At 43.9% G+C, this 10,867-nt stretch overlaps 2 protein-coding genes across 2 annotated transcripts in view; both read left to right on the top strand.

The window, feature by feature from the left end:
* Positions 1-3,528: 3,528 nt before the first annotated feature.
* The window catches only part of LOC135899970 (superkiller complex protein 8), a 47,776-nt gene continuing 40,437 nt past the window's right edge, over positions 3,529-10,867 (top strand). Inside the window, exons 1-2 of the mRNA XM_065429380.2 lie at positions 3,529-3,732; positions 7,833-7,860. Coding sequence (XP_065285452.1) covers positions 3,730-3,732; positions 7,833-7,860 — 31 coding nt within the window. The 5' untranslated portion in view covers positions 3,529-3,729. The remainder of the gene's footprint in view (positions 3,733-7,832; positions 7,861-10,867) is intronic.
* On the top strand, positions 3,771-6,690 carry LOC135899969 (sorting nexin-19-like). The gene has a single exon (XM_065429379.2). It carries the CDS (start codon positions 3,939-3,941, stop codon positions 6,510-6,512), a length of 2,574 nt encoding a protein of 857 aa, XP_065285451.1. The 5' UTR covers positions 3,771-3,938; the 3' UTR covers positions 6,513-6,690.

The raw sequence follows: 10,867 nt of genomic DNA, 5'->3' as shown, positions 1-10,867 counted from the left end.
AGAAAGAAATGTACATGCACTGAAGCACACATCCAGTCTAATTTCATATCCTTTACCATTACTACACTTCTTGGCAACTGCCAGGCAAAACTTTTCTCCAAGTCGGAACACTTGATGTGGATTATTGAACCAGCACCAATTGTGAGGCGTCCCGCTTTACAATTGGTGGGCCCACTTGCTAAGTGTTTCCACTCTAAGTAAAGCTAGCTGCAGCTGCCAAAAAGTGTAATAATGGTAAAAGATATGCAATTAAAAAAAGAAATTAAAGGAAGAAAGCATTGCCGAATGTTTAAATTTTTCTTATGTTGTTTGCTTTTGTTATAGCCTGGATTTTCTGTGAAAGTATAGTTGTCACATTATTGGTTGTTTCTTTCACTGCAACGCCTGTCCTGGACTCCCAGTGCATCGCGGTGCCTGCAAAGGAGGCATAAATTAACAAATCGGGCAGTAGGCGTACGTAAGGCAGTAAAAAATGGCTACAATCTTGCCAATAATCAAAGCAACCTTCTGCAGGCTCGGCTTCTTCCTTACCACAGCAGTGGAGTTTTTGTAGTCTTTTAGGGATAGTTTGCCCCCATAAGCTCGCTCTATCAGCGCTCCAATGCCCCGTATGTCTTGGGCCATATCTTTTACAACCATAGATATGCCTTTTTGTGGCCAAGAATTTACTCGGCCTGCTTGCTGCCAATAATTAGGCCATCTTTCACATGATACTGCAAAATAAAACAAAATGATAAAAAAGGAAAGAAATATAGAGAATGCAGTGATACACTTACCCTGCCATCACCAATATCAGTGAAAGGATCATGGGCCTTTGGGTCAGCCACTGAAGAGAAATAAAAGGTAAAGATTATGTACAGCATGAATTAACAGCGTGACACATGCATTGGGCTCAGTGAGCTCCCATGTCTGAGGAAAGGAGCAGCCACCAACCATGTGAGCATGACTCATCCAGCCACAAATCATTATGCAACAGTGGTTACCTACACAGAACTTGAGCTTCTTGCCAGTGATACGGCAAGTGAAGGCTCACGTGCTTTTGACAAGTAACCTTTATTTCCAACAGGCCTATTTTCCTGCTCCCCTTTACAACACAACCTGGTGATAAGGGATCAGGCAATTGATCTGGTCATACAAAAAGCAGGGCCCAACAGCACACCTATGCAGGCGCAAACACACCGATTAACTTCACAGAACTTTATGCACAACAAAATGTAAAGCTCACTTCTTCCTCACTTAATATTATCAAACGAGCTTTGTGAAGAAATATTTTATTGATTTCTAAACTGATGATGTGTGGTGCTGTATGGCGCAAGGGCCAGGTTTGGTTAAAGAGCGCCATGAGAAGTGATAATGTTGACAATGTATTATGGATGGCGTGCACAATGAATTCCTCATGGTAGATGTGACATGGCTGTAAAAGGGCCTAAAACCTGTAGCTGTAAGTCGCGCAGAATATATAGGTGCTAAAATAATGACGGTGACTAGGCAGTGATGTGGGCTATGGCACTGGGCTTTCGTTAAAACATTATGCAATAAAACATAACACTGACACCAGAGTTTCAAGAGAGCCCTTGAATGCAGGGCTGTTAGTCATGTGCTAAAAGTTACCTGGCCAAATGATTTTCGGGGTTTCGGTTTCGGCTAAAGAATCTAAGACTGTTTGCAGATTAAAAAGCAGCTTATCGCTAAGAAAAAATGCAGGATGAAGGAGTATGTTCTCGCGATATGCAGCAGGGAAATACTTTTTCCTCTCCGTTTCAATGGCAGGGCACTGAATAAGAACATGGATGACTGTGAGAATATTGCCGCACTTAATACAAGTTGTAGGATCGCCTCCAGTCAAGAGATAAGAGAGTACCGTATGTGTGGCCTATCCTTAATCGGCAAAGAAGTACTTCCTTGTACCGTGCTGTTTTTCCACTTATCCAATTCCCCAGTTTTGGTTTTACACTGTGAAGCTTATTCATTACTTGTGTATCCCACTTGCCTTGCCAAAGATTCCTCAATTAACGGTGCAGAAAAGGCTTTAGGTCTGTGGCAGGGATGGGTGTATTTCTATCTTTGTCGCTAAAACTCACTGACGTAGCCATTTCGTCAGCAGCCACATTGCCTTCTATACCCCTGGGGCCAGGTACCCAGCATAAGATGATCACTTGGTTGCACATATTTGCAGAGCACAACAGGATATATAGCTCGTTCAAAACGGAGTTCTTGTGTTTTCGTAGGCTAATTAGGGCTCTCACTACACTTAATGAGTTTGTGAAGGCAATAGCCTTAGCGATATTTGTAAGCCGTATGTGTTGAATATAGCCTTAAGAATGGCGTATGCTTCCGCTGTAGATACTGGTGTGTGGGTTTAGTGCTCCAGATGTTGAAAACGAGGGTCCCAGAGCTGCGTAAGCAACACCAGCTGGAGACTTCTAAGCATCTGTGTAAAATTCATCACAGGAGTACTTCTCCTTGAGTTACAGAAAACACGAATATATGTGTGACTCCGGGGCTCCTTTCGATATTTCTAAGAGATGTCACATTGGATAGTCTGCCATTCCCAAGGCGGTGGAAGCCGTGTAGGAGCCATTAGGACATTGTGTAAAAGAGGGACCACTGTTTTTACTGAGAGTGCTTCCAACCGGAGGGACAGAGAAGGCCTAGTGGCAGGGCGGTTACGAAACATCCTTGCGCTCGTCCTGTCTGCCCTTTCTGTGTCCGTGTTTCAATTCGCGCTAGAAGCCAAAATCGGTTACGAAACAGCCTAGCAGTGGACAAGTCGTATATAGTCGAATGACAAGGATGTTTAACATCTGAGTTAACTTTCAGGACGCAGTTTTCGGGCGAAACTGCAACTTCTTTTTAAAATATCCTTCTGCAAAAATCTGTGCAAATATCGGTAGCGGGAGCCGCGGAACCAGCGAAACGGTAGCAAAGCATGTGCCCTCCAGGGCATTACAATTATGTTTTCGGCATTAGCACGATGACAGCGATCGGTTATCGATGTTACCAGTACAGTGGCGGGGTAGCATGGAGGAAGGCAAAAAAAAGTTTTCCCTCCCTCCATGCGGGAAAGTGGTCACTCCATGTACCCACCCACGCTCTGAGGACTAAATTACAACGACTTGTTGCATACACATACTCATGCAGCTTTCTCAACAATCATACTACAGGTCATAGCATCTGGCAGAGTTAACACGACCATAAAATAAAGATAAGTGTAGCTAATGAAAAATCATAGAGTTTCTAAATAAATACTAATACGAAACTCTATGCGAAAAATAGTGCAAGATCGATCTTGCATAGTGCAGCCACAGAAGAAGATCGCCGTCTAGCAGACGTCACACAAGTGAAGATCGCAGCATCACCATCGGTCACACACACAACAGCTAGTTCACGCTCGAGGCCAGTATATATATAGCACGTACATTAATAACCTTAATAAAATTAAAAAAAATTGCAGCATTAATCACAACGTGTTATTGAGAATGTTCACTATAAACGTTTCTCATAAATACGCTGATATACCGGATGTGCGCAATATGCAAAGGCCAAATTAACGTTACAAAACTTTAGGAGCATGTGTTATGGTTTTTGAAGCTCTTTACGAAGTTTGTTTATTGACGGTTTATTGAATTGTTGTCCTTTATTCTGGAACTGACAAAAAGTGGTTGCTCCACCGGAGAGCTTGCTATCGCGAACGTGGTCTACGGCATCCAGTGAGATACTGCGTGCAAAATGGTAAGCCGATAGTGTCGGACGCCGGTTTGATTTCCGTACATTTCTAGCAGCCAATGAGCATCGCGAGTTATCGGGTTACGCAAGATGGCGTACGTCGCTAGCCTCCCTTGCTTTTGCTCTGTCAGCTTCGTTTCATCCTTGCTTTAACACGCTAAGCTTAACTCTCCTCGGAATTATGGTCGGAAAGTCTCACTGTTTTGCCTGTGATGCTTTCAACACTGCTCAGCTTAGTTGTGCTTGTGCTCGGTCTGATGCTGTGTCATAAGTGGAATCCCTTTCTTGGAAGCGTAGTATGTTGTATATTAACTTACTACGGCATCAAGAAGGTTTTGCAAGGAAAGCTAGACAGTGTGATCGGAAAGTTTTCCAGAGGAAGCGCTACGAAATGTCGCCTGCCAAAGAACGCCTTTATCCTGCCAGACAACGCTGTGAAATTTATGAGTCACCTTTATGGTGTACTCACAGGCAAGGAGCCTTCAGGCACGGAGTTGCGGATCAGCAGCACCTGTCTCACTTCGTCTTCTCAGAGCGAAGATGGCGACTTAGAGCGTCACTGTCCGTCGGACTACGTCACCGCAGAGGTGAAGGCTTTTGTTGACAACATAAAAACGCACTACATCGACTCCTGGTACACCGACGTGAGCAGCAATCTGGATTTTCCGAAAGAGCTCGAGTACATTATCGAAGATGTGTTGCGGGCACTTTACCTACGGCTGGGTTCTCTGGATGTGTGTAGCCTGCTAGAGAAAATGTTGCCCGTGGTGCAAGCTCATTATAGAAAATATAGGACGTGCCTCTTGGCCGTGGAGCGCACCAAGAGGCACAGCTGCGACGAGTCGTGCGACGCACTGCGGCGCGAAACAATCAGGAGGCGATTTCCTTTGAAGCACGTTGCCTTCGAGAGCGAAACCTCGGAGCAGCACTATCTGAGAGGGATCACTTCGGTGTTGGTCAAGCTCCTAGAGCCACCTCACTTGCTGGCCAGTCCGGCAACAAATGCTCTTGTGGTGGACATCCTTACTAACAACGTACTCGCCCCTGCTGTCGACCGTTTGTGCATGCCCGAATGGCTCAATTGGGCGTTGCTCTTCGTACTTTCAATGGAAGAAGATGCAGAAATACTTTCCATGAAAAACTGTGATGTGCCAGATCAACATGCCAAACAGGGCAACACAGAGAGTGGTGATGGTGACTGTCCATGCAAGGCAAAGCAGAAGCCTTCGAGTACAGATGTGTGTGCTACCACAGAGAGTGCAGGCACTAACCAGTCTTCCAATGTCAATCAGGACGAGACATCTGTGTTGCCTTGTCGAGATTCCAGCTCATTTAGTCTCAACTCAGCCAAAGGTAGCGAGTACCTGACTCTCCCAGCTGTTTATGTTGGTACACAAGATCACTCGGTAAAAATCTTTAGTTCCAAGGATTTTGAAAAGGCTGTGGAAGCAGAAGTTTTCTTGGGGTCCTTGGTGTTCTCGGACATCCGCATAACGCGCACAGAATCGAGGTCTGTGCCTGGAAAAGGGGTACACACAGTTTACTGCATCATGTATGAAATTCGCAAGCACAGCGAAGACGCAACCGCACCCATGACTGAAGTCCGCAAGGTATGGAGGAGGTTCAGGGAATTTCTGGAACTACAAGGAAGCCTTGAAAGCAACACACACTTGAGAAAGCACCTGAAAGGAATTCGTGGCCCCAGTCGTGGATTGGGGAGTGTTTTGTCTGACAAAAAAAATGTCCAGGAGCGGCTCATATTTCTGCAGCACTATTTAAAGCTTCTCTGTAGCCGCGAAGCAGTTGTAAACAGCAAAGAGTTTCACAAGTTTCTTGACTATGCCGAGGACATAGAAGAGCAACCAGTCACTCAAATGCGGCGACAGGCGTCATCAAGTCGTTTAGACCGGGTCTTTGTGCAAGGAGTTAAAAGCACATTGGAGCTGCTCAAGACAGCTCTCCCTGGAGACGATCACAGTTCCATAAGCCCACTCTCACCTCTAGAAGGCAGCATGGTGCTGATGTCCGACTACCTTCCTGCTGATCTTGAGTATTCATTTTCTGAAGACAACCATTCTCAGCTGTTGCAGCAGTGTATGTTCAACTTCATTGACAACTTTGACCAGGCGTCATCACCTGAATTCTCACCACCACTCACCCCAAGCTCTTTGCCGCTGCCTCAGGACCGATCACCGAGCAATGCATCGTACAAGAGTTTCCAGGAACTGCCAACCCCTGAGGTCCACTTCCCACCTATGGAGGAAGACATTGTGCCGTTGTGGAGGGGTAATGCCCCACAGACGCCCATGGAACAAGTTGCAGAGTCCCTCCATTTGGACATTCCTCTCTTTGCTTCGGCAGTTGACTTTGTAGTGGACTCTCTTGAAGATGGCCATGTTTGCAAGTCAGCTCAGCTAGTCCTGTTTGTTGAACTCTTAATGGGTAGAGCACTTGAGACGTCTCTCAGGGATCAACTGACTGCACTATTCGGGGTGGCCAATTGCACTTTTTACTTGCATCGGTTGCATGAACAATTGTGGGGCTCCGAACCCAGTGCACAGGTATTTAGGGAAGCTCAGGTTGCACGGGGTTTGGTGAAGATTGTGCCTGTGTGGGCACAGCTAATTTTTGGTGTGGACAATGTGTGCAAAGCAGCAAGGACACTTGCCAAATCCATACAGATTCTTGACCTGAACAAATGTCTAGTTTACCAGTTGCTTGACATCCTGGTCGATTCCCTGCTTGCTCAGGACAATTGTGATGCCAGGCTTGAAGAGAATGCCTGATAGATTTATTTACTGTTTCTTCCCATTCAATACTTGCTTTATTGGCCCCAGTGTTGAGCCCTTTGTATACGGTGTATTCTATTTCAAGCCTTTATTTATTTACTGTTACCTGGACACCTTGTTGTGACGTTTGTTACATAGCGTGGTACACTGTGTACAATAAATTTATCATTCCATAGGTGAAAGCTTCTGCTGTTATGTGCATGTACAGCAACACTGCTGAACAATGTATGATGGAAAGCTGTATCTAGAGTCAAGTGCAAAAGTCTAGAGACCACAGAATATGCAAAAAAACAAATTCTAGCTCAACAGAAATGTATAATTGTATAAAACCATGGCACTGGTCAGGTAGGTGCACGTGGGCAGTCTACTTGATTTCCGCCTTTATGCCTAAGTTGAGAAGAAACAAGAAATTTAGTGGCAATTCTAGTCCTTAAACTTTTGCGCTCGACTGTACCTTCATAGGATTTAAGCCACAAGAAACTTCTAGAGAAGCTTTCTTAAGGTACATTTTACCTGGATAGTGGCACAAGTTATGATGCATGCACTGACAATATTCCCTACTGCAATGGATTTTTATTAATCGTAACATTGCTTGAATGAATGAATGTGTCAAACCATACAAAGTATATAATGGTGCATTTGGCTAGTGTTAATTGATAGGACTGAAACTGAGTACAACAAGGAAACAAGGTGATGCTAAGCACCACATTATAACAGTACAGAAGATTATAGGTGTAATGCTAAGAGATAGGAAGGCAGCAGTGCGTATTAGTTCAGGCAGCTCGTATTCTAGTTGAGAGAAAGTGGTGTTGGGCAAGTCGTATAATGTGTGGGGCAGATAGATAACCAGCAGTCTGTTAGAGTAATGGAATGTGTGCCTGGGAAAGGGAAACACATTTGAAGGCAGGAAAGAATTATCTTGTGCTGCGAGATTAGGAAATTTGCAGGCATAGGTTGTAGTCAGCTTATACAAGGTGAGAAAAGTTGGAGGTTGTTGGGAGAGGCCTCCATCCTGCAGTCGGCATAACTAGGCTGCTGCTGCTAGTGATGGTGCAATTCAAGCCAAACAGCATTCTAGCTACCCCTATTCAATGTTGCACTCTGATTTACTTAAATGTGTATTGAGCCTTTGAACAGCTTTTGTGTAGTGTCTGAAAAAGTGATTTGATAGGGACCATATTGCATTAGGGCCATCAGTTGTCCGATAACTTGCACAGATCAAATTGTTTTGCTTGAGATGTAACACACATAACTTTTTATTGGTCTTTATGCTGCATGGAAGGGAGGTGCCTTTCATCAGTTTGTTCTTAATTTCAGTATTCTGTATTGTTCAAGCAGGAACTGGGTAAGTGCTTTATAGACTTTCCTTTTTTCCCGGGACACTGACAGCAAATGTCGAATCAAGTTGCATTGTTAGATTGTCCTTCTGTAAACCTTACAACATTCCAAGAGATGACTTAGTAGCAGAGAAAATTGTGGCTGGAGGAGCAAATCAATTCTTCTGCAACTCAAATCACCCCCACTGAACAGAATCCTAAGCACCCACAAAATGTTGACAAAGCAGTGTAAAAAGGTAGGCATCACTGTAATTATCTGTGGAGAATTCCAGTTAAATTTGCTGCACTGCATTTTCTCGTGTTGGAATGCAAGATATTGCTTTCTTTTTGGAGATACCAAAGTCACATAGTCTCTCAGCTCTAGTGTACGACTCGCTTCTTTGCACCATCATTTTTCAACATTTTATTTGCTTTACTTTTGGCTATGACTAAACCTTTTGGAATAATCCTTGTCGTATAACTACTCCCTGGATGACCATATGGAGCCAACAGACAATGAAGCCAAGAAAAGCATCAGGGAAATTAGCTGTAGTTGACATTGAAATGTAGAAAATAATAAAGAACAAGAAATGAAAGTAGACAGAAAAGATAATGTGTCTCTGGTGGGAGCTGAACCCACAGCCTCTGCATTTCGTGTGTGTTGCACTACCAATTGAGCTACGGCTATCAAACCGTCCACTAACTTGAGTATTTATGTTTACTAGATCTAGCCCTAGGAGTGTTAGCCAGCACCACTTAGAGCCACAGTGGGCAGATATGGAACATCCTTTTTTTGCCCAGTGGCGTCGCGTAACAGATGATCTTAAGAGAGCAGGCACATGGCTAATAAACTCTCCCATGCTACCTGATGACATCAAGACCGTTATCGCAACACTTTTATCATTTCGTCCACTTTCATTTGCCTTTCTTTATTGTTTTCTACATTTCACTGTCAACTACAGTTAATTTCCCCGATGCTTTCCTTGGCTTCATTGTCTGTTGGCTTTATATGGTCATGATAACTAAAGTTGAGCCCCTCGGTTCCCCTGCTCTCGCTTTACAATCCAGATTCAGTGTATCACTAAAATTTTTGCCAGGTCCTGGTGAGGGGTGTCATAAAGCCTCAACGTAGGCTCTTTCAGTTCATGTACAGCCTCTTGGATATTTAATAACTGCGCAAGCATAGATCGCATGGAATATCGGCGCCTTATAACGATGTGAAGCACTGAGGTTGGCCTTATTATGCACATGTGCAGAAGGTATTCTCCAGTGCGAGTATTGTCTGCTACACTGTTCATTTCAGGAGTGCACATGCCTTGTCTTTGTTATCTGTGAGATCCCATTGTTCATAAACAATACCTCGTATGTCCTGATATACTCCCTTTATTAATACTTTCTTTCATGTTAAATTCATAGAAAATTGAAAAGCTGTATGTATACAGCTGTATACATACAATTGGAAGCTGTATGTATGTATACAGCTGTATGTATACGTGCTGAATGTGTGGGTCCAGTAATTTGGTAGAAAAATGTAAAGAACATCGCAACTGATACATCTTAGTCGTCCGCATGCTCGGCTTCACATCTGTTTTAGAGTGGAGCTCCCAAGTGCCCGTTCCTGTGGCAAGCAGCGGTGGTTGTGGTGGCATAACCAAGGGAACTAGCACAGTGAAAGATGAAAGTGAATGCAGAGTGCAGTGGGGGATGAAAGAGGCGGGGATGAAAGCGGAGAGGAGGGTGCAGCAGAACCATGAGGCAGAAAGCAGAGAAGGATATGGCGAAAGCATGAAAAGAAAAGTGTGGTGCACTGATGATGGCTACGAGATGGCATCAGAGTAGCGCACGTCATCTGGGAGGTCTGCTGGCGGCAGCTGCAGTGAATTGCTTCCATGCATCACCCACGTGCTGGCTCTCGCGATCTCCAGATTAGCAAGGTGGTCACACCACACTTCACTCCATTTGCAATGTGCCGCGCGAGACAGATTGTCCGCACCAGCCAATATATAGCGAAATGAAAACACGTATAGTTCTGCGCTCAAATTTTGCATTAGGGAGTGTCGTAATCGTCAGTGAATTTTTATTGTACGCAGTATCATCATCATCATTTATTTGTTTGTTTGTTTATTTGCCCTTAAGGGCCCCTCATGGGGCATTACATAAGGGGGGTAACAAATGGTAACCACGGGTCACAAAGATAAAACACATCAATACAGATTGCAAGAACTAGTAAACACAGTAAACACATGAAAATGAAAGAGCCGATAAAAGGGCTTACTACTGGGGCTGTGGACAAAACTGGTGTAATAATAACTGTAACTTTTTCAGAATTTGTTTCATTGACGATACTATCAGGAAGTACATTCCAATCCGATATGGCAGTCGATTGGCAGAAACAATTTATGCAAAGCATTAGTTGAACCATAAATCCGTTGAACACTGTGACAATTAAACAGATGTCATGATGATCTTATGGGCGGCAGAATTAGGCTCTCACGTAAATGAGGAAAATGATAATATAGCTTATGAAAAAGGCAGACTTGCTATCTTACAACGGGATGCCAGGGAGGTTAGACCAATCGAAGCTTTTATGTTAGTAATGCTCAACCGAGAATCATACTTGGATGTTATAAAACTAGCAGCTTGATTTTGTGCTGGCTCTAACGCCTGGGTTAGGTACTCTTGATAGGGGTTCCAGATAGGGGATGCGTATTCAAGTTTGGTACGGATTAAAGTTTCGTATACGATTAGTTTAACCGTGGGCAAAGCAAACGTGGGTGATCCTCTGATGAAACTTAGTGATTTAGAAATGCTTGCAGAAAGGGACATGATGTGCTTTGACCAGCTTAGATTACTTGTTATTTCTATGCCTAGATATCTATAAGACTCCACTTGTGATAGCACGATAGTGTTTAGCGTGTATGAGAAGTGTAGGTTAGATCTTTTACGAGACACGTGCATAAACTTACATTTTCATACATTTAACTGCATGAGCCAGGTCGAACACCAATTTTGGATTAAGGTTAAGTCATCCTGCAG

Source organism: Dermacentor albipictus, chromosome 4 (assembly GCF_038994185.2).
Source record: "Dermacentor albipictus isolate Rhodes 1998 colony chromosome 4, USDA_Dalb.pri_finalv2, whole genome shotgun sequence".
Taxonomy (NCBI): Eukaryota; Metazoa; Arthropoda; class Arachnida; order Ixodida; family Ixodidae; genus Dermacentor; species Dermacentor albipictus.
This window is presented reverse-complemented; position numbering and strand designations above follow the sequence as displayed.